The 24,267-nt window shown below is 42.8% G+C and overlaps 1 protein-coding gene across 1 annotated transcript; it reads left to right on the top strand.

The window, feature by feature from the left end:
• The first annotated feature begins 11,660 nt into the window (after positions 1-11,660).
• Positions 11,661-23,682, top strand: LOC119406719 (uncharacterized). Its single transcript, XM_037673450.2, has 4 exons — positions 11,661-11,878; positions 19,806-19,950; positions 22,109-22,185; positions 23,484-23,682. The coding sequence occupies exons 1-4, from the start codon at positions 11,723-11,725 to the stop codon at positions 23,637-23,639; spliced, it is 534 nt and encodes a 177-aa protein (XP_037529378.1). The 5' UTR covers positions 11,661-11,722; the 3' UTR covers positions 23,640-23,682.
• Positions 23,683-24,267: the final 585 nt, after the last annotated feature.

Raw genomic sequence — 24,267 nt, 5'->3', positions numbered from 1 at the left:
CGAAAAAATTTAGGAGCCGCTAAACAATCTGACGGTGAACTCGTGGCAGCTAAGGAAGGTCGTAGCTATGACCTTGGCGGCTTTCAGTGTCTCACAACCGTCCAATGATGTTGGTTGGTTGGTTGGTTCCTCAGTACTTTGGCTCAACCCACTCGGGGGATAGGCCATGAAGCGGACGGTGCCTTGCTTAGGAAACTAATTCACTTAGTGAAGGAAAAAGTTGAAATGAAATGTTTAGCCTTTACATATAAACTCGCAAGAAGATGTATGTAACACGTTTGGAAACTTCTTTCTTGTTTTTCTCAAAACTTCATTCTCCCTTGTTTTTTTTTGTTACGCAAGAGGTCACAACTTTTGAATGAACCAATATTTTTCGATGAAACTTCCCGTGCTTCTTTATGGAACATTAATCTGTGCAATGAACAGTTGTTAGTGCGGCGCTCATTTGTCTCTTCCCTGTCCTATCTTCATGATTCAAGCATTGCGCCAGAAATAACGTGTAGCAAACTACATTCCGAAACCGCAGAAACGGTCATACACGATGCTGCGGCTGCAGTTCGTAACTGACATCAATTTGTTACTTTTGTTGCTATCCTATACTGCAACACGCCTTGTTATGATAAACACACTTCTATGCAAATCGTCTCGGAGAAAAAATGTCTGCGGCGTTCAGTGCGACCAACTGTTGCTGTATTCCGATAACGCGGCCTGGCTTGTTCAGCAAGAAAGCTACCCGCATTGTTTTTTGCATAGTTGTTTGAAAAAAAAACGCGCGAAGCTTGCGAAGTTTTCACGCTGGGTGTTGTTGATGTCCTCTCGCTTTGATCATTGCTACCATGAGTGTCACCTGTTTGATTCATCGTGGGCCGTCGAGCTATGTGCTCACCGTCGCGGGCAGCCACAAAATGGAAGATTTCAAGGCTGCAATGGCAGCGCATTCGTCGCTGCACTCTGTGGACACCAATAACGCGATCCTGCAGGTGAGTGTCGATTTTCTCTTTACTACTGACATACGTAATAATTATAATTGTAGAGGTTTTACGTCCCAAAACCACGATCTGATTTTGAGACACGCCGTTGTGGAGGGCTCCGGAAATTTATACGCCATGGGATTCTTTAACGTGCACCGAAATCTAAGCACGAAGGCATATATACGTGTCTCGGTTGTTATGCACAAAGAGTTTCCTCGCTTACATTCTAGTAGAACACGCTGTCGGGCTAGTTGGTACATGTCTGAATTAAATAGTCAACTTCGCGCCAAAATCACATTCACACAGAAGAAGAAACACAAGACAGGACGGGCGCCCGTCCTGTCTTGTGTTTCTTCTTCTGTGTGAATGTGATTTTGGCGCGAAGTTGGCTATTTAATTCGCTTACATTCACCTACGCTCGTATCTGCTTCTCTATAAAGCGAGTTCGGGGTTTATTCATCGATTTAACATTATACTCCGATAACGATCCAGGTGAATTGTTACCCAGAGAAAACAACCCACGGTTCCTCTTTTGACAGTGCCATAATCGCAAGTGGACGCGTCAGTACGTGCTCAATTTTCGTACTGTAGTTAAGTACAAATGTTCTGTTACGTCATGCGCATGTTCATTTTTGACACTATTCTGCGGTGTAACTGCGGTAACTGTTACACCGCAGATTTGGCCTATTTCTTAATAAGTGTTGGCAGCACAAGTTTCTGCCTTGACCCCCCCCCCCTTTTTTTTTTGGCGCGTACCGGCGCTGCATGCTTTCTTTCGCTGTTATTCGAGCGTGTTTTTCCAGGCGAGGGGTCTGTGACTGCATAGTAACTTTTCCCCCACTTTTTAACTCTTTAGTGCCTGTAGAAAATAACTCGGATGGGCGAGAGAACGAGTACAGAGAGAGGGACAAAGAAAGGGAAGAAAGAATAAATAGGTGAAGCTTGCACTAAGCCGCGCAAGGCTTGACGCAGCGTGACTGGACGATTCTGAAGGCCAATCCGGTTGCTTCTATGTTGTTTTTAGGCCTTAACTAGGTGATGACGGTTCTTTCTAGGTTGCTTCTCGGTCGTTGCTAGGCTTTAGCTAGGTGATGCTAGGTCGTTTCTGCATTGATTCTCAGCGCAGAGAGGTTCGATTTAAACCACAGACAGTCGCAGTCACGACACGGACGTCCAAACTCCAGAGACAGAAACTCGCACTGAAACCAAGTGTTTGCAGCTCTCATAGATCTACCAGCAGGTCATCGTTGGCGTAGGCCTTCCATCGCTTCGGCGTCTTCTCGTAGCCGCCGTCACCTTTCCAGTTCCCTAGTGTTGGGTTGACAGTTGCCTTCTTCATTTTTAGTGGACCAGTGGTGAGTAGTGGGATTTACCCAATTTTTGTGGCACATACCTGGCAGGCCGCACAGTGCAGGCCACACAGGATAGGCTGCACGAATTATGGCTGCATTTAACAGCTTCGCTGATAAAAAAAGGAAAAAAGTCCCAGTCACACTGTTGTCTTAGTGTAATAAAAAATTCGGCAGATCCCACGCATTGTGCGAATCGGTTTCATGCGAAGCAGTCAGCGAGTACTTTTATCCTGTATTTTATGGCGTTGAGCCAAGCGTTACGAGGTGGATCGACGTGTTTTTGTAAGCGTAGTAGCTGTGTGCACATCGTGGGCTTGCCCGGCATGTCGACAACACTGGTGTTTTAAAGGGTAACTTATGGTGCGACGTAACGTCAGCCCTCACCTAAGTCAGTATCATGCACTTTATGGTGCAGTCTTTTGAATATCATATGTAGCTTTCGTTAATGTATTCCTCCTGGATCGAGCAATGATATAGCTTACTGAATCATAGGAATATAAATGTAATATTTTTTAGACTGCTACAGAAGCAGAGCCAACACTGGAACCACAGTCGTTAATCTGATATGACGCCAGTATCGTACGAGTACATATGTAGTGTTAATAGCTTTCTTGTAAAATTACGATAGCCAGCACCAGAACCACAATTGACGTTGCACAGACATTACTCCTGTATAGGCTGTTTTTACCAACCAGTTTATAGACCTGGCGTGGCTCTGTGGTAGAATACGTGATTGCCACGCAGAATGCTTGGGTTTGATTCCTGCTGGGACCCCAGTTTTGATTCTTTCCATTAGTCGGGCCAGCGCTGCCGATGTCGGTTTTTCTGAACGCTCTCGCATTTAAATTACCAATGTCTGTTCTCGCCTTCTCGGGTAGATATAAACTATCAATCACCTGTGGCGCATACCCGTACACCACGGCCCGTGGTAAACGGGTATGTGCCACACGTGTCTGGAGGAAAGGGTTTGACGACGTACGCGACAGGATTTTCACGTTATTCACGTCATGACCCGACAGTCATATTCCTCAAATGCTCTTACCCTTCTATGCCAATTTTCGGTTAATACACCCTGCCTACAAAGGTGAGGACCGGGTGTCCGTAAAGGACTTTCATGTATTGTGCCTTAATCACCAGCTCGTAAAGTTTCAGGATATGGCGGCCAGTGGACAATCACAAAAGAATCCTATTTATCTATAGAATTTTTACAGCATTCTTGCTCTTAAGAAAATTAATAAATAAATCAAATTAATATTAGAAATGTTGACTTCTGTGGAAGTCTGGGTTAAGCCCTATGAGGCCGTAAATTGTCACATGCATCTACTGAAGTAGTGAGCAGCTTGTACTGAAATCACATGTTCCAATTTACCAGTGAGTCTGCACGAAAATTGAGCATCTTGCTCTATGTAAGGTACGTGCACACATAGGTTGGCAAACTCGCTCATGAGTCGACTCACGCAGACTCAGATCGAGCCGTGAGTCTGAGTGAGTCCGGAGAGTAATATTTTGGTGAGCTTGAGTTCGAGTGAGTCCGATTGAGAAAGATTTAACGAGTCTGAGTCCGAGTGAATCCGGTAGAGGAAAATTTTGGTGAGTCTGAGTCCGAGTGAGCTCTAAGGGCAAAATATATTTCATGAGTGAGTCTGAGTGAGCTCCACATTTTTTGCTGACCTATGTGTGCACAGGAACAGGCATTACTATGTATGTATGAATTTAGCAAAACATTTTCTCGGCCTAGTTAGTTCATGACTTCTTTAGGAAATATTATAGCGCAAAACCAACACAAGGACAGACAAGGAACACGAGACTGGTGCGAGAATATCGCCAGTCTTGTGTTCCTTGTCTGATCTCGTGTTGGTTTTGCGCTATAACATTTGCTACAGAAGTATGCTTGAAGTCAAACATGCCCTTGGATCCAGTGATTTCAAATGCTTATAAGACAGGTTGCATGAAACTAAATATTTTAATGCCCTAAATAGTAATGTGTTATTCAGTTCTTTCAGATTTTGGAATGTGGTATAGGAATAAAAATTTCTTCATGTGGCCTTTCAGGTGGATAACAAGAGATTCAATACTTTTGTTAACATCCATGAAAATACGACACTTGATGACAGTAGTGTCATTCGTATCCTTGATGTCTGCATCCTTGGTGATGGGAATGCAGTGGAGGTGGACGAAGACCTGTAAGTCTGAAAATATGAATTCAGTCCTGTGATACTTGAACTTGACTTTCCCGCATGTACCACACAAATTGGGGGACTACGCGCTCCTTTGATTGCTTTTCTGCTCACTCATGTCTTTTGGACATGTCTCTTGAAATGTTTGGTTAGGGGCACACCCTCGACTGTGAAGTGGGAGTGGGTAGGCAGCCGTTGCCAAGGGTTGTTTTATGCTATAGGTATTCTAAGGCAGACCGATTTCGTTAGGGGCACTTGCCTATGAGCTACCGCCTGCCTGCAAATACCCTGCTATTGGGTGTTGTGTCCTCTGATGCCCTCTGATAGTGTGCGACACACATTGACATAGAAAGGACTAGCTTGAAGGTGCGTGTGAGGAGTAAGGTAAACAAAAGTGAAAGGGAAAATTACAAGGATTGACAATTACCACTTAGCGCATGAAATCCCAGATCGACTGCTGGGGAGCTATCTCGTACACATTCTGTGATCGAACGGAATGCAACGTCACGGGAGTACGAGAGCGAGCAAACAGCCAATAGGTGAAGGGCGAGCCCCCAGAAGAATGCATCACGTCATGATCGTCTGCTGAGGGAATTCAAAAATGTATTCAATGCATGAAGAAATATAGAATTGGGGCATTGTTTTTTAAAGCTTGAAATTGAGCACAATGGCTTTAACAATTCCTTTCCGTTAATGTTTTGATTGGGTGCTAGGGCACTCTGGTTGCAATTTTCGCAAACTATTGGCGCGGGATTGGAGCCAGCCAGACACAAAGCAGGCTAATTCAATTCTCAGGCCCAAGCACTTACGCTTTGATACAACCCAAATTGTCCGGCAATGGCTCTGTATCCGTCCTATCGAACAGAATGGTGTCTCTGTCCATTCTGTGCCCTTTCTTTGCCAAAATGATGGACAGCACTGCCTTTTCCGGTTGCTATTCCCACATCTGACTATGAGACGAGCCTCGACCAATCCCATGTGGCGCGATATTTGCTCCCTCTTGGCCTCTTGTAACGTTTCGTTCCATTGGTTTATAGAATGTGTACAAGATAGTTCCTCAGTTTCTTTATGGAATTTTCCAACTGCCCTTCTAAAGTACATTACAGTCCTGTGACTCAAATTCCTGTTGAATGTCTAGTTTTACATAGCTTCAATGTTGTAGAATGCTCAAATGGTGTGGTTTTCGCTGCAGCAACACTGTCTACTGATAGCAGTGTGAGAGAGCTTGCATCTTAGTACACACAATGTCACTGATTTTGGTGAGCTATCGTTTTTCACCTTACTGGTTGCCAAGGCTTGAACGGATGTAATTACCTGTAATCATCTGTGAGGTGGTGCAGCAGAGCCATTTATCAAAAGTACAGATAAGTCATCTAGAAAAGTGTCTTTCCCTTGGGTTATCTTTGCCATAGCTTCTTCAGTGAGCCGCACTTTCACAGATGATCACAAGCAACTGTAGCTGTTGTAACTTCGCTTTTGATATCAGTGTTGCTGTGCATCTTCATGTGCAAGCTATATCTGACCAGCTGTTATCAGTACACACCATCTGTACAGCCAAAAGCGTAGTGTTTGAGTGTTGTAAACACGCAACTTGAGCTCTGGGCACATATTATATCTTGTTGTACCACTAACTCTTTCTTGATTAAACCATTATTATATGAATATGAAGGTACTGCAAGCATTGCCATTTTATTATTTACAAGAGCTGTGGCAATATGTAATGGTGTCTTGTAATAATTGCACTTCTTTTATTTTCTTTCATGTTGCACTCACTTTAGAAATTCCTCATTCAGTAGTGAAACTGGTCTGTGTGATGAGCCAACTGTGGTAGCTACCAGTCACTTTCAACCCAAGGGGACATCATTTTCATTTCCCAAGATGCCACTCGACATCAATGCGCGCTTAGCCTGCTGCAAGGATAGGGAAATACCCAAGTCTCTTCGACGCAGAATTGTTGATTGGCTCTGGTTTGAGCTATCACGGTATACATTGTAAGTTTTTCAACTTCATCTACTCGAATTTATTTGCATGCTTACTTATGCCATCTCACAATTTCGTTGCAATCTGCTTCTCAGAGGTAGGCACTTATTAAAAAATGAGGTTTTCGGGAGAAACCTGTTACGTTTCTGAGGCATGAAAATATGAACATGTCTTGAGGCATTCACTTGGCATAGTGTGTGAGCACAATCCCACTTGTCAGGAATTTCATGGCGAAGTGTCGACAAAAGCTTTACGAATAATCATGGTTTTTTTTTAATTCAGTGCAACAGCTTGACTGCTTTATAGAATGGGACATGCTTGTCTGATATGTGTGTCATAGAGTGCTAGAAATAGAAATCTAAAAGGAAAGCTCCCAATTTAGTAGTGCTTTGCTTACTTCTATGTGCAACATCCTTGTTGCACATTTGGAAAATTGACGCTGCAAACTACATAGTCGAGGTTATGGAACTTTAAAGTTGAAACATGACCAAAGTGGTAAAGAACAATCTGTGACATTCTGTTACCTGGGGAAATTCCAGATATGGTCAAACATTGTAATTAGATCTAGCCACACATTTGTATATGAAGCATTTGTGTTTTCTCTGTAGCACTTGAGATTGCTTACTTGCCACAGTGGTGTAGTGTTAAGGTGCTCAACTGCTGACCCGCAGGTTGCGGGATTGAATCCCCGCCACAGCGGCCGCATTTTCGATAGAGGCGGAAATGCTAGAGGCCTGTGTACTTATATTTAGGTGCACATTAAAGAACCCCAGGTGGTCAAAATTTCCGGAGCCCTCCACTACTGCTTCTCTGACAACACCAGATTTTTTTTAATGTATAGACATCAACCAATCTAATGCAAATATACTGTTAAATGTGCTGGAGCAACTGAAGAATGATCAAAGATTGTCCACAGAAATTGTTCCTTTTCTCAAGCAAATATCGCATTGCCTGCACCTCGAGCATGTGCTGCGAGTTGCATGTGTGCGCGCTCTTGTTGTGCGAGACGGGGCTCGAAAGATGGCGTCAGGCCACGACCACTGTGCGAGCAGAGTCGGCCGGTGGCCGGAGCTGTAATGTAACACTGAAGCGAACCCCCTGTGGTGAGCGCGGGTGTGCCACTGTGCGCGGGCCTCGGGAAAAGGCATAAGAAGGACGGCTGTGCAACTGGAGAGGCGCCGTATTCTTGTCTCTCCAGCAGTTTTCTTTACTTTATCTAAATAAACGTTGTTCTGTTAAAGTAACCGTTGTTTTTCCAGTCTTTCCCTCACATCTCCTGAATCATCGTTTGCATCTAACACGTGTGCACTAAATTTGCATCTTTCTTTGCCCTTTGCACCTCACAGTTGCCATGCATAAAAAGTATGAATGATGTCGCAAATTCGAAATGTTTGAGCTTGATGTTTTTGAACGTGATGCAAATTATGTCTCGATGTTAGATACTGACTTAGGCTAATAATTTTCACTAACTAACCAAGCATTTACAAAAAAAAATTATACCAGTATGCAGCAAGTTACCGCTAACAAAACACCGTTGTTCGCATTTTCATATCAATTTTTTTAGCTCTGCCAGAGTTAGCTAGAACACACTGCACATAAATGCATATTGGAGAATCCGTGGAAGTCAAAATTTATCTGGAGTTTTACCCTACAGTGCATCTCGTGATAAAGTTGCTGCTGTGCCTAAGCTACGGAACTTAGTTTTTTCCTATTTTCCGGTACCCAGGGCATTTGTATGAAACGGCTGCGAGGGAGCTTGTTCAGCGGTATCCTCAACTAAGAGACGGTTTTGGTGAAGGACATGTATGTATTAATTTTTTTTCTGATTGTTGTTTGCTCGCTAGTAACCTTCAAATAAGCAGGCATATTTAAGCGCAATATAGATAAACTGCAGTAAAACTTTTTTTCTTTGTGGGTGGAGTGGTGCTTGTGTATACAGTACAATTGCATTAAGCAAGTCCTTAAGGCACTATTATAGTGTGTTCCGAATAACAGAAGTACTTTTCACTGATAATGAATTGTGCTGGTTGATTTCATGCATTATGCTGAATCTGTAAGAGAGCTATTACATGCATCATTAAGCAACAATTTAAATTTATATCTATAGCCAGCAGTGCTCTAACTCACACACTCTGGCTCTGCCGCTCGCGCCACATAGCCACAGAAAGTTGTCCCCAATTATAGGTGGGTTAACAAGAAAGCTCTGTCATTGAGCTGGCTGATCTATATTAACCTTTAAAAAATGCTAACTTGCTTCAGACTAACCTGTGGAATTCATTACGAGAAAGGTGGATTGAGTTGCTGCACTATATGCCATGTACGATTCCAATGTAACCATCAAAAGTTAATGTAGGCGGTAGATTATTCCAAGGTTTGGGTTTCATCAATGGTTTAATTGGCCAGGCTTTGCTAGTTAATTTCAAGAAGGCACTGGCAAGCTATGAAAACAGACATGTGGTTTTTCATTCTATAGCCAAATAAATGTGTTATCATACATGCAAAGTACACATTATTGAACAGCACTTTGTAAGGCATCTAAAATTTTGGTAACTTATATTTTGTTTGACAAGCGTGATACTGTCCATGCCATGAATTAAACTTGCCAGCTTCAAATAATATTTTATTACTGAACATTACAGATAACCGGATTATTCGTGCCAAAGCAATTCATTTGTGTAATCAATTGCTTATGACTACGGTTGCAGCTGACATGGCAGACAACCTTGAAGTACAAGGCTAAAAACACGCGCAAGAAATTGCCTGCAGGCATAAAAAAAGTTGACGAGGAGAGAGAAAAGGCAAGAAAGCGCAGATCTTTGGGCACATGCGACGAGGACTGCAGTGCTAAAACTGCCAAGTCCCAGACAAGAAAGGTAAAGTGATTCAAGTTCATTTCACTATGTGGTGCCTTTTGTGGAACATACACTCTCCCATTCAAATGGCTGCAATTCATAAAAAAGAATTAATTACTGGGCTAGTTGGTTGTGCATAACTGGCTGCGATGGTTAGGGCAATAAATAAAACGACGAACACAATAAAGAAAGTGCGTGTCTGTCTTCTTTCTCGTGTTCGTTTCATTCCTTGCACTAATATGTCTCACCAGATATGGCTCTCAACATAGCTGGTCTGTAAGCAGCATTGTTACAGATATCCCACAAGCCTTGCTTGCAGGAAATGCATGCCATATTGCTATGGCAGATGTGTGTGAAGAGACAAAAAGATGTCACTGTTAGGGTCTTGGTGAAACTGTTCAAGTTTGTGTTGCATTATGCCAGGCTGTTGGCAAGGAAACAAGAACTCATAAATGTTGGCAACAGCGCACACGTGAATGACACTGGCAATAAAAGCAATATCTGCTGCAATAGTCCCTGGCAGCTGTAGTGCACATTCTCTTTGAAAGTATTGGAAAAATGGCTGATAGCTTAGAAACTTGTAGAAACATTTTTTTAAAAGAAGCCCATTACAGTAAAAGCTCGTTGATTCGGATTTCTAAGGACCGTAAAAAATGTCCGAATTAACCGAATGTCCGAATTATCGAATGGTTGAAATAAACACAATAAATGCAAGAGTTTTTTCAACATACCTTTACTTTACAAAGTAATCGCGGATGCGTGTCTGTTTTCGAGCAGAAATTCGCACGGACACAATTTTTCTGAGCCCTTCAAGGTGCTCAGCAGCTCACATGCTGTCTGCAGTGCCAAAACAAAATTCTTCAAGGACGACGAGGGCCTCCGCAACTTCCTTCACAGTGCGAGGGGGCCCGTGTGGCTCATGGTGTGGCTGCTCCTCTTCAGGCTCTTCGTTCTCGGATACGTTGCCATGCATCACTTCCTTGACGATTTGCTCATCAGTCAGACAGCCGGCAGTGGCAATGCCATCATCAATGCTGATATAATCCTCTAGTGTCACTGCATCAGGCATAACACTTCCGAAATCCTGCCCATCGTCGGCACCGTCGTCCGGCGACAGTTCGGCGTCGCTGGAGTAGGGTACAACAAAGCCACTGTGCCTGAAACAGTTGACAATGGCGTGGGCAGGCGTGTTCTGCCACACATACGCAAGAATGCTAACTACACTCAGGAGACTCACGTCGTATTGTTTGCCGACGTCATGGCACAGGAGCAACTTCTTGTCGGCAGAGCCCATTTTTCAGGGTACGCAAAATTTCTACTTTGGTGGTGAAGTCCTTCGCCTCGTAGTTGGGCCGCTTCGCCGGCGTTGCCATCGGCGGAGAGTGCGTTCACACGAAAAGTCAGCACAAGAGCACCAGCAACAATCAAGCTAAAGGAGCCGTACTGAACCGTTCCTCGATAAAACGACGTTCAACGATGCAGCACACCAACGGGAACAAAGCAATAAAATGGCACCGCCAACAACACACACGAAAAGAAGGCGTTCAACCAGTCTCAAGTCAAGCCAAGTGCACAATTGATGTCCATGGCGATGCTGCGTTTGAGCTTCACTTCTGTTCCGAATTTTTCTTTTTTCGATTTCGAGCCTCGCCAGCGTCCCGAAAGTCGCCGAATTATCCGATTTGCGGTCAAATCTCTCCGAAATAACGAGCGCCCAGTCTCATAGAGTGATGCGTATATTTACAGCGACCAGATGACGTGTCCGAATTAACCGATTTTCCGAATTAACGAGAGTCGAATTAACGAGCTTTTACTGTATAACTTTTGGTTCACCACTGTACCTTTCATAACACAAAAAAAAAATTTTTAATGCATTTAGCTTTGTGTTGCAGTTTGGTGCATGACAAACTTTTCTTTCGTGGACCTTCCTATGCCATGTTGGCTTGTGGAGAGCTTTTTTTTTATTACTGTATTTTAATTCAGCAGCAACTGCTATATATCTAGAATCATGATGCCAATCCTTTTGTAGAAGGAGGTGTTGTTTGTCAGAGCGATATGGAATTTTATAGTAATGTAAAAGTGGAGAATATTCATTTGTGTTACTTACTGTACAGTGCACATTTTAAAGCAAGCCAATTTCTCAATTTGTAGAATTGATATTATTACTACTGTGCTTGGAACAAAAACACAATTTAAGTGGCCACTTCAGACAACTTTTGCATAATGGAGATCACTCAGAAAGATATGAGAAGTGTGGCTTCTAGACCTTCACTTACTATAACGTGAACAACTCAACTGTTAATTACCTACATGTGGTTTTGCAGGCTTCCTTTTGGAATTGTGCCTTTGATGGCGAAGATGAAAGAAGCATTCAAAGCCACATTGACATCATGAGGAAAGAAATGCATTTGGCTGGTGGAAATGCGGACAAGATCAAGGAGTCCATGGACAAAACATTTCGCATGCGTAGGGCATATGTAGACCTGGAAAAACCAGCACTGACAGACTTGCTTCAAGTTTATCCAGCAATGAGACTAGAGAGAGAGGTAATGGCAACATTTTGTTTGTGTGTGGGAGCCAGCTGTTATTGTAAAATACTCATGATGGTTCATTGCGGTTAACCTCCAAGTAGTGTACAGCTCCTGTTGTGATAGTAAATGAAATGCCTGTGCTTGACAGGGAGAGACATATCTGCTGTTCAGTGTATATATAATAAACACCTAATGTCCATACTGTGCTGTAAATAATGACACATTGGTAATGACTAATACATAACCAGATCGGTATCCTGCTGGGTGTCTTGCTAGTTGTTATTGCACCAGATTTTTCAAGGTCAGTTGTAGCAGAGCTTAGCCCTAAATTGTAAAAGTTAATTGCAGTTGTGTGATGCAGCCTGTCACTATAAAGGAATTTGCGATAAACAGCCACCATTCATTTTTGGCAATTCGTAAGGACATCCGAAGAGATAATGGATAAAAGCTGAATACATAGTCCCTTGCAACAAATGAACAGTACCTAACTGATCCTGGTAGTAATATATTATTCTGGCTCTTCACTCAGGCTAAAACTCTGTGTACAAGTTGGTAGAAAGTTTCGAAAAGACGCTAAATTCTCCGTGCAATCACATTAGTGCGCTTAAGACACGGGGCATGGTAGGGTATACAGGTTGTCCTGGTTTCAGCTTTATATCTCAGGAACTGTACCACATTTTGTTGTTAAATTTTGCGTGCTCAATAAGAGAGCTTGTGGCCTTCAGTCGGTGCAATTTTTACCCTTAGCTTTTCTTGCTTCTGGTTGAGTACCATATCTCAGAATGGTGCACAAAATTAAATGTACCTTTTCTCAAAAAACGAAAAGCAGTATGACCGTGAAATTTCACACACTTATTCAACATGATATTGGTATTAATCATGACCAATAAAAACTGGATCGTACATTTATCTCACCAGAAAAAAAAATGTCCTCCTCACTTGTCACGTGCCGTGAGGGAGACTTTCCTATTAATCTTTTTTTCTTCACATTAACATAAATAGTTTTTCATAGTTTTAGGTTCAGACTATTCGGAAGTGATTTAGGTGTAATCGGAGAAAATTTGAGTGCAATTAGTCGGATAGTTTTCCAGAAAAGGTACATCAAGGTTGGAAAATTTTTAAAATACTGACAGTAAGAAAAACACGATTTTAGTATGTTTAAAAACACGTGCGGTCCATGCTCACAACTTACATAGCTAATTACGCTAAAAAAACATATATTCAACCAATCTAGCTATAGTTATCATTAAAAAATGCATACACGCAGAGACAATGATGGAAAAGAGCCCACCTATTTGTTAGAAAGTGCGGTCTTTGGTGCCATTTTTAAAGGGCTTGGAGCACTCCTGCGCGCTCGCCAATGCATGTTTTTGCTCCTCAGAGTGTGTTATTTTTTAGGAATGAAATAAAAAAATTGCTTTTTGGTCGATGTACCCTACCATACCCCCTTAAGGAAAATGTACAGCTAGGCAAACCTCATAAGCAAGAGCACATTCAAGTGAGCGAGTGGACTACGAGGGAAGGTATATATAAAGGTAATGTGTTAGTGGAGCAGTGGCATAAAAAAGTATTTAGCATGCTTGCAAAATGCTAAATGTTACTTTGGTCTTCTACTTCTTTACTGCATAAATAGTAGAGGCAGACTGGTTTGGTATATTCGAAATTATGTTGCAAGTGGTTCTGCTGTAATGGGTGGGGACTGTACTGTTTAAGAAAGAACAGCAGAATTCATGACGATAGTCCTTAGGTATATGTAACGTTTCTTAGAAGAACTTCTTGTTGGGCGAGTTGGTGCATGACTTATTGTAGGGTATGTGCGCAAAGCTCGGACGAACACAGGAAAAAACGATGTAGACAGAAGGAGCGCAAACTATCAACTGATTTATTCTTTCTTGAAATAGCTTATATAAGCTTCTTCAAACGTCACAAGAAAAGTGGATAAGGAGAGAAAGCAAAGAAATCATGCCCACCTCATGTCAAGCAAAACCTACGCAAGAAATTGCCTTCTGCCTTATATAGGGTAACCGAAGTATCGCTTACGCAATCATCTCCCTTCTCTTTAATGATAAAAGCTTCCAACAGTTCCCGCCCCAATCTGTTCCTACTCCTTCCTAAAATCTTTATCTTTTTAAGCAAAGGCTCGCATCCTAAGCATGTGCCGCAATGAGCGGGCAGGTGCGCTCCATCTTCATTTCGAACCGACAAGGCATGCTCCTTGGCGCGCTCATTTATGCAACGCCCCGTTTGTCCCACGTAGGACTTTCCACATTTGAGGGGTATTTCATACACCACTTTCGTGGCACATTTGACAAAGCTTTCAGCATGCTTGATTCCGCAACCATTGCGTAGGGATTCCTTTCCGCCAATCCTTGAACATAATCCGGCAAGCTTTTTGGGTGCTGAAAACACCATAGCGACGCCATGCCGATTTGCCACTTTTTTCATGTTATGGCCGACCTTGTGCATATACGGCACAACAATGCGCTTCTTTTTCGGTGGGCACTCGGTGCTGCCACCACGTCTTCCATCATTTTTGATCTTCTTAAGAAGATTGTCAGCCACTGCTGTGATTACCTCACAAGGGAACCCGGCCGCTAGAAGCCTGCCAACTTGATTATTGAAACTTTCATGCATGGTATGCGGACATGATTTAGTTAGAGCGGAATGAAGGCACGAACTTGCAATCGCCCTCTTTACAATCTTTGATTGCGCAGAATCAAATGGCATAAGCGGTTTCTGCGCTCGCGGTGCATATTTCCAGCAAATATGGCGTCTTCCGATTTGTAAAGTAACATCTAAAAATTGTAATGAACCATCGGAAGGGATCTCGTGTGTAAATTTCAAACCTTTCCCATGAAGCCTGAAAAGGTTTACAATACTGCTGACTGAATCCGTGTAAGTCCGGGCGCTCTGTCGTGATAAAAGTATCAAAAAATCGTCGACGTATCTAAAGGTGTTAAGAACCCCTTCATTTGAAAATGCAAGCCCTAGTGAGCGGTCAATCGCGGCTAAAAATATGTCACAAAGGACCGGGGCAACACAAGATCCTATACAAATTCCTTTGCGTTGGATATAGAAATCATCATTAAAAGAAATAAAGGTGGATTTTAAGTAAAACTCTAGCAAGGACATGAAACTGTCTACTGACACTCCAGCAGTGTTCTGAAATCCCATAACACCATTAGTTTCAATGCAGTTTCTGACGGCCACAAAAAGTTCACCATGAGGCACCGAATAAAACAAGTCCTCCACATCTATGGAAAAGGCATATCCTACATGTACATTGGAATTCAGAAAACCAACTAGTTCACTGGAGTTCTTTGTAGCAAATGGGTCATCAACATGCAGGGCACTCAAATGCTTCTGCAGAAAGTGGCTAATTAGGCACTGCCAGGACCCCTTCTCGCTGACAATCGTTCTAAATGGAACCGAGTCCTTGTGGGTCTTTGCAGTAAAGAAAACGGTCAGATCTTTCTTTCTACACCCTGTGATTGAACTTGCAAGCTTACTAAGTTCTCAAGAATTTTGTGCGTGTCAGGCCCGGCGCAACGAGGGTGAAAGGCAGGGCAGCTGCATTGTGCAAAGACCTAGAACTTAGTAAGCTTGCAAGTTCAATCACAGGGTGTAGAAAGAAAGATCTGACCGTTTTCTTTACTGCAAAGACCCACAAGGACTCGGTTCCATTAGAACGATTGTCAGCGAGAAGGGGTCCTGGCAGTGCCTAATTAGCCACTTTCTGCAGAAGCATTTGAGTGCCCTGCATGTTGATGACCCATTTGCTACAAAGAACTCCAGTGAACTAGTTGGTTTTCTGAATTCCAATGTACATGTAGGATATGCCTTTTCCATAGATGTGGAGGACTTGTTTTATTCGGTGCCTCATGGTGAACTTTTTGTGGCCGTCAGAAACTGCATTGAAACTAATGGTGTTATGGGATTTCGGAACACTGCTGGAGTGTCAGTAGACAGTTTCATGTCCTTGCTAGAGTTTTACTTAAAATCCACCTTTATTTCTTTTAATGATGATTTCTATATCCAACGCAAAGGAATTTGTATAGGATCTTGTGTTGCCCCGGTCCTTTGTGACATATTTTTAGCCGCGATTGACCGCTCACTAGGGCTTGCATTTTCAAATGAAGGGGTTCTTAACACCTTTAGATACGTCGACGATTTTTTGATACTTTTATCACGACAGAGCGCCCGGACTTACACGGATTCAGTCAGCAGTATTGTAAACCTTTTCAGGCTTCATGGGAAAGGTTTGAAATTTACACACGAGATCCCTTCCGATGGTTCATTACAATTTTTAGATGTTACTTTACAAATCGGAAGACGCCATATTTGCTGGAAATATGCACCGCGAGCGCAGAAACCGCTTATGCCATTTGATTCTGCGCAATCAAAGATTGTAAAGAGGGCGATTGCAAGTTCGTGCCTTCATTCCGCTCTAACTAAATCATGTCCGCATACCATGCATGAAAGTTTCAATAATCAAGTTGGCAGGCTTCTAGCGGCCGGGTTCCCTTGTGAGGTAATCACAGCAGTGGCTGACAATCTTCTTAAGAAGATCAAAAATGATGGAAGACGTGGTGGCAGCACCGAGTGCCCACCGAAAAAGAAGCGCATTGTTGTGCCGTATATGCACAAGGTCGGCCATAACATGAAAAAAGTGGCAAATCGGCATGGCGTCGCTATGGTGTTTTCAGCACCCAAAAAGCTTGCCGGATTATGTTCAAGGATTGGCGGAAAGGAATCCCTACGCAATGGTTGCGGAATCAAGCATGCTGAAAGCTTTGTCAAATGTGCCACGAAAGTGGTGTATGAAATACCCCTCAAATGTGGAAAGTCCTACGTGGGACAAACGGGGCGTTGCATAAATGAGCGCGCCAAGGAGCATGCCTTGTCGGTTCGAAATGAAGATGGAGCGCACCTGCCCGCTCATTGCGGCACATGCTTAGGATGCGAGCCTTTGCTTAAAAAGATAAAGATTTTAGGAAGGAGTAGGAACAGATTGGGGCGGGAACTGTTGGAAGCTTTTATCATTAAAGAGAAGGGAGATGATTGCGTAAGCGATACTTCGGTTACCCTATATAAGGCAGAAGGCAATTTCTTGCGTAGGTTTTGCTTGACATGAGGTGGGCATGATTTCTTTGCTTTCTCTCCTTATCCACTTTTCTTGTGACGTTTGAAGAAGCTTATATAAGCTATTTCAAGAAAGAATAAATCAGTTGATAGTTTGCGCTCCTTCTGTCTACATCGTTTTTTCCTGTGTTCGTCCGAGCTTTGCGCACATACCCTACAATAAGTCATGCACCAACTCGCCCAACAAGAAGTTCTTCTAAGATACCTGATCAGCAACGAGGGCCCTTTCATGAATGTTTCTCCCTCACCTTTACAAATCAACGCCTGTGTGAACCTCATCGTTAGCTCAACGTGCCGCGCCAGGTACATCGCCTTCTGCCTGCGAAAGAGACTCATACCAGAAGATGTAAGTGCAATGTTTGGTTTCCTCAAACCGCGCGTGGGACTTTTGAGGCGCATCTGCAGATACTTAAGAGAGGAACTATGGCGCCAGGTGCGTAGGTTACAAGATCTATTGCGGATGATCTGCTATGCGTCGAGACCGGTCTGGGAAGCCGAAATCAACCCACGAGCTACTAGAAGACTTGCTGCACAGATGACTGAATTTTGGTGGGCCAGGTGCCTTCAACAAGTCCTTGGCTGTAGTAGAGGAACACGCAAGAACAATGGGCAAAAAGGCTTTGTAGTTCTGGGAGATGTGGTTTTGCCTGAAGAAGTTGCCTGCACTATCAGCAAAGGACCGAAGTTCAGTTACGAGACTTCAGTGCCTGCGCAAGACCTGCTGGCGTTTAACCGCAGTATCTCAAGCCAGGTCGACCAAGAGGGGCGTGAAAGATGCCTTCTAGAAGGTGTGGAAACCCTTAACAAAGCCGTGAACCCAAAGACCACAAAGAAAGCCAAGGATCCAACTGAAAGTGTCGTTACTTTCTTCAAGCAGAACAGTCTGCGGTTGATCCAGGCTGACAAGAATGGAGGCTTTGTAGTGTTAAGAGAGGATGATTTTAACAAGAGAGCCGATGAAGCCATCGCCAAGAATTTTGTGCGTGTCAGGCCCGGCGCAACGAGGGTGAAAGGCAGGGCAGCTGCATTGTGCAAAGACCTAGAACTTAGTAAGCTTGCAAGTTCAATCACAGGGTGTAGAAAGAAAGATCTGACCGTTTTCTTTACTGCAAAGACCCACAAGGACTCGGTTCCATTTAGAACGATTGTCAGCGAGAAGGGGTCCTGGCAGTGCCTAATTAGCCACTTTCTGCAGAAGCATTTGAGTGCCCTGCATGTTGATGACCCATTTGCTACAAAGAACTCCAGTGAACTAGTTGGTTTTCTGAATTCCAATGTACATGTAGGATATGCCTTTTCCATAGATGTGGAGGACTTGTTTTATTCGGTGCCTCATGGTGAACTTTTTGTGGCCGTCAGAAACTGCATTGAAACTAATGGTGTTATGGGATTTCAGAACACTGCTGGAGTGTCAGTAGACAGTTTCATGTCCTTGCTAGAGTTTTACTTAAAATCCACCTTTATTTCTTTTAATGATGATTTCTATATCCAACGCAAAGGAATTTGTATAGGATCTTGTGTTGCCCCGGTCCTTTGTGACATATTTTTAGCCGCGATTGACCGCTCACTAGGGCTTGCATTTTCAAATGAAGGGGTTCTTAACACCTTTAGATACGTCGACGATTTTTTGATACTTTTATCACGACAGAGCGCCCGGACTTACACGGATTCAGTCAGCAGTATTGTAAACCTTTTCAGGCTTCATGGGAAAGGTTTGAAATTTACACACGAGATCCCTTCCGATGGTTCATTACAATTTTTAGATGTTACTTTACAAATCGGAAGACGCCATATTTGCTGGAAATATGCACCGCGAGCGCAGAAACCGCTTATGCCATTTGATTCTGCGCAATCAAAGATTGTAAAGAGGGCGATTGCAAGTTCGTGCCTTCATTCCGCTCTAACTAAATCATGTCCGCATACCATGCATGAAAGTTTCAATAATCAAGTTGGCAGGCTTCTAGCGGCCGGGTTCCCTTGTGAGGTAATCACAGCAGTGGCTGACAATCTTCTTAAGAAGATCAAAAATGATGGAAGACGTGGTGGCAGCACCGAGTGCCCACCGAAAAAGAAGCGCATTGTTGTGCCGTATATGCACAAGGTCGGCCATAACATGAAAAAAGTGGCAAATCGGCATGGCGTCGCTATGGTGTTTTCAGCACCCAAAAAGCTTGCCGGATTATGTTCAAGGATTGGCGGAAAGGAATCCCTACGCAATGGTTGCGGAATCAAGCATGCTGAAAGCTTTGTCAAATGTGCCACGAAAGTGGTGTATGAAATACCCCTCAAATGTGGAAAGTCCTACGTGGGACAAACGGGGCGTTGCATAAATGAGCGCGCCAAGGAGCATGCCTTGTCGGTTCGAAATGAAGATGGAGCGCACCTGCCCGCTCATTGCGGCACATGCTTAGGATGCGAGCCTTTGCTTAAAAAGATAAAGATTTTAGGAAGGAGTAGGAACAGATTGGGGCGGGAACTGTTGGAAGCTTTTATCATTAAAGAGAAGGGAGATGATTGCGTAAGCGATACTTCGGTTACCCTATATAAGGCAGAAGGCAATTTCTTGCGTAGGTTTTGCTTGACATGAGGTGGGCATGATTTCTTTGCTTTCTCTCCTTATCCACTTTTCTTGTGACGTTTGAAGAAGCTTATATAAGCTATTTCAAGAAAGAATAAATCAGTTGATAGTTTGCGCTCCTTCTGTCTACATCGTTTTTTCCTGTGTTCGTCCGAGCTTTGCGCACATACCCTACAATATGTAACGTTGCTGGTTTTTATACTGCTTTCAAAAATTTTGCAGCTCCTCAACGAGTTCTATAGGCTCACAGGAGTTAATGCAAAGGAGGCACTATTAACACTTGTGAGGAAATATGGCCAGCAGATCCTGGCTTTAACACCACGTAGCAGTCGGCATCAGGCTGATGTTGAAGATCCGGACAACCCCTGTAAGTCCTGCATACCATCTTGACATACTACTTACACTTCAATCTTTGGAAAGTGTTATACTGAAGCTAAAGTAACTCTTTGTTTATTTTCATGCATAGATAAGCATGCAGAGCAAAAAGATGTCGCAGCAGGGGAGTTACTTGCTTTTCAGTTAGCCTGTTCCACTGGTTAGCTGTTCAGACAAAAATTAACTATTACGTCAGCCATTTCTAATGGGTGGGCAGCTTTCAAACACCCAGTCATTAAGCAATTCACATGGTGTGATGCCTGGTGTAGTGTTAGACTCCTGCTACGCAATATTTGCATAGCTGCCGATGTAACGCCTCACCTAGCATGATGCCAGCATTGAATCTTTTTCTGAATCAGTTTCAAGCACTGGTGTGGCTCTCTGGTAGAGTACTTGACTGCCACAAAGAATGCTGGGGCTCAATTTCGCCTCAAACACACATTTCTTTCTCATTTGCACGATAGCTGCAATGAACACCCACAGCAGCAGACATCGCCCCCAAATTCGGCTTTTGTTGCGAGCTCATAACACCTTTTTCAGTGGTTACCAGCGGAACTTCTGACGTGTACCTGGTATTCACACCCAGTGCACGAAATTACTTACAGGTAGTTATTGTTTTTGCGTTAGACTGGGACTGTTGCAGTCTGGATAAAGATGGGGGTATGCGATACTGAGCAGTTCTCACTTGCTTTAATCTAGTTGTGGAACAGCTGCACCAGTGGCATTTAAATATATTGAGAGTGCTTCATTGCGCCTTCATGCTTCAAGGCTGCACCTTAGTGAAATGTGGCATCGAGCCTGTGCCAGAGGAACATAAGAACAGCCTCACAGAAACTTTCTCTTCTTTACTCTTAAGATCAAAACACTTATTTGCTGTTCTGCAAACCACTCTAAAACCTTGACTGCAGGTTAATAATTGATGGGATGAAGCGCTTTCTGGCACTATTGAACTGAGAATTTCTACAGCTGACTGCTCTTGTTACATAGGTTCCTCAACGTCAAGATACAATATGTATTGTCCAAAGTTTGTCTTTCGTCCATAAAATTAGGTAGCTGTGGTGGGTGGCGCCACATGGGCTTCATCTGCCTTTGATATCTTTTCTTGATGTCGAACGGCACATGTAATTCTTTTCTTCACTTGTATTTGATAGTTCCTTTTCCACATAATTAATTTTTTTCATTTTTTTCAAATATGGTAACTTCAAGATTACAGATTTCAGCAAAAGCTTCTTTGTCATGCAAGTAGGCTACTGAGTGACAATGCTTCATCTGACATTTGTTGCTTGATTTTCACTGTAAGCATGGTCTCTTCTTTCCGGAAAAAAACTGTCTTTTGATGAAGGCGTGATTCAGCTCTGTGGAGTATATTCTTTGATAAATGACACTGAGTCACTCACTGGTGACAAACGATGGTCTACAGCCCATTATAAATGTTCCTTCAATTCAAAGCCTGCCAAGCAGGTGGTTCCAGTTCGGGTGAGCTTTCCTGTCTTCATGTCTGCAAAGCTCCTTGGTCTTGGTAAACGGCATCTCTTGGCTTCCGACCCACGAGGCTATCCAATGTGGTTGAGGCACTGAAAAGTTGGCTCTGTTGTCTTGTCTCTTGGTTAATTATTTTTGGGTTTTACTCCACCATGTTCTTGTTCCACAACTATAGTATAGGAGCGACACTGTCTGGTTACCTGTGTTATTTGGTTACCTGTGTTACGTGCAGTAACTTAATGGCTGGGGCGTTAGTGCTACTGAGCACAAGGTTACGTGGCTTTGTTCCCAACCATGGCAGCCACGTTACAGTGGGTATGAAGTGAAGTGAACTTGTTAAATTAATCTCTGAAGACTTGTAAAATTAATTTATGAGACACACTGTAGTAATCCACTATAGTGTATTTCATAGTGGTATTGTGATTATGGTGCACAAAACAAAACAAATAAATTGTTTTTACCAGTTTTTCAACAAAGTGAGCAGAACTCTACTTACTGTTATGGATAGTTAATTGGGGAAATGATGAACGTGATACTTTATGAGTAGCCCCAGAAGTTGGCAAAGAAGTCTTAAAATGCCAGACCTCTTTGCACTACAAGATTGGCTCATTTTAAGAAATTTCACCAGCCTTGCATGGCTTATTTGGCTCCTCTCTTATTTCCTTCAGATCACTGTACTGTAGCCGTGCTGATGCCCGTGCCTCGTTTGGTGAAGGAAGACCCCACTGCCATCATTTCACAGCTGGTATGTAAATGCTTTTGTACTCTTCTTGTCATTTGCATTTCGTGATTTATATTTTCAACTGAGTATGCCCATGAGTGTTTCTAGCTTTTATTGCTCTCACTTGTGCAGTTTGTACAAAGCATATTTCCATGAAGTAATTATGCATAGTTGTAGTATGTGTTTCGAAACGCTAGTATTCGAAATTTGCATTTCCTTCCTATGTCAGGAACAAGGCTACGCCTCTTGTAGCATCCTTTTACATGATAAATTTCTCTTGACTGATGTCAAAAGCAAAAACATCCATCGTCAAAACATTCTAGGAAACTTCTTTCCTGCTGAGCAATTTCGTAACAGTTTTCGTGCGAGGTCATTATGCTTATAACGAGTGCAGGAAGGGGGGTGTTACTCCATATACCTACCATAGGATGCCACAATTCATGACGTCAGCGCTGGCAGCAAATTGGTGTTCTAATTATTGTTGTGCTTTGTCGCATCAAGTGGAATTTTGCTAAGAGGTACGCTGAACAGGGAATTGTGATTAAAATGGTGTCATCAGAATTCACCCCAAGTAGATATGCCTCGCGAACACTCCGTTCATAAATTGCAATTTGGGCTTCAAAGGAATAATAAGGTCAAAACCTAAGTTGTGATATATTTTTAATTTATCAAATATGCATTTCAGTTAGGTTCAAGTAATTCTGTTTCTTTAGCAATCCAGTTCAAGTATTATAATTGTGCAATCTGCCACAGACAATTAAAATAATTTGTGTAGTCCTGAAAAAAATGCCTGATCATTATGTACCAGGTAGCTCCTACTACATCCGTGCCACAATAGTGGAACATTGTAACAGCTGATGTTAATTTCTTGAAAAGTACCCTTTGCTTATACTGATAGGAAAAAAACTGTGACTGCACTTGGTGTTATACGATCCAGAGAACAAGGCAGTGGTGGCTGATTGTATCAACTGCTACCACTTTGCACTACCTTAAGTGCCCTTAATTTTTACCATACTTTTCTCTCAGATATTCCACTATTATGTGAGGGCTTTATATAGTATTTTTAGCTTGTACGGGTCAAGCCTAGTGTTTAGATGGATGCTGCTTTAGTTGTCTTTTATCTTATGTTGAATGGTTTTCTTTGAACTAGAAGACAACTGGGGCACAGTTTTAATTCTTTTCCTGTTGAAGTTGTTGAAGCTCTGTGGGGCATCCTAAACTCATTTTTTTTCTTGCAATAACAAGGAAACATTTTGCATGTTATTTATATGTTTGATGCTGTTATCTCAATTTTGGCTGCTGTTCTCATCTCTTGTGCCCAGGTGCCTGGTGAAAGCCATGCCTATCCGAAACTGTTACACTCAGCAGATCATCCGGCGACGTCTTCAGCCCTCCTCGTAGCATTTGAAACGCTACAACTCACTACCACGGGCATCATCGATGGTTTCGCTTTGCTGTTAGCTGTGTTTTGGGCCTAATGTCCAGTATACAGCTAAGGCAAAGTGGACGTGTCTCCTGTTGGAGGCCTTCATGAGCCTTGAACCAAGTGCTTTTGCACCCAGTGTTGTAAAGGCTGCCACAGCAGTCATGCGGGTGGACAGCAATGCACAATAGGATGGCAGAGGAGGCAGAATGATCCGAATTTTGTTCTGCTAGTAATTATAATTATTAATGCCTACACTAGTTGCATTTTTGTCACTGTGTTTGTTTGAATATGTGTCACTGTGTTTGTCACTGTGTTGAAAAAACTTTTTGGTACACTTCCTCTTTTTCTGTGTATTTGACATGTGAGCAGTTTGTGAGAAAACCCAGCTGGGTTTTCTCACAAACTGCTCACATGTCAAATACACAGAAAAAGAGGAAGTGTACCAAAAAGTTTGTTCAACACAGTGACAAACACAGTGACACATATTCAAACAAACACAGTGACAAAAATGCAACTAGTGTAGGCATAAAGTTTCATACTATAATACCTGGAGGGAAATCTGGCACTAGTGTCTATGCGGGGCTCCTTGGGCGGTGTTTCAACCACCATGGGAATGATGGGAAGTACAAGCTCCGCATTTACTTCGGATGGATTTCTTTCTTGAGCTTCACGGTGCTTTT

The sequence above is a fragment of the Rhipicephalus sanguineus genome, chromosome 10, assembly GCF_013339695.2.
Source record: "Rhipicephalus sanguineus isolate Rsan-2018 chromosome 10, BIME_Rsan_1.4, whole genome shotgun sequence".
NCBI lineage: Eukaryota > Metazoa > Arthropoda > Arachnida > Ixodida > Ixodidae > Rhipicephalus > Rhipicephalus sanguineus.
Note: the sequence above shows the minus strand (reverse complement) of the source record. Positions and strands in the feature narration are given on the sequence as shown.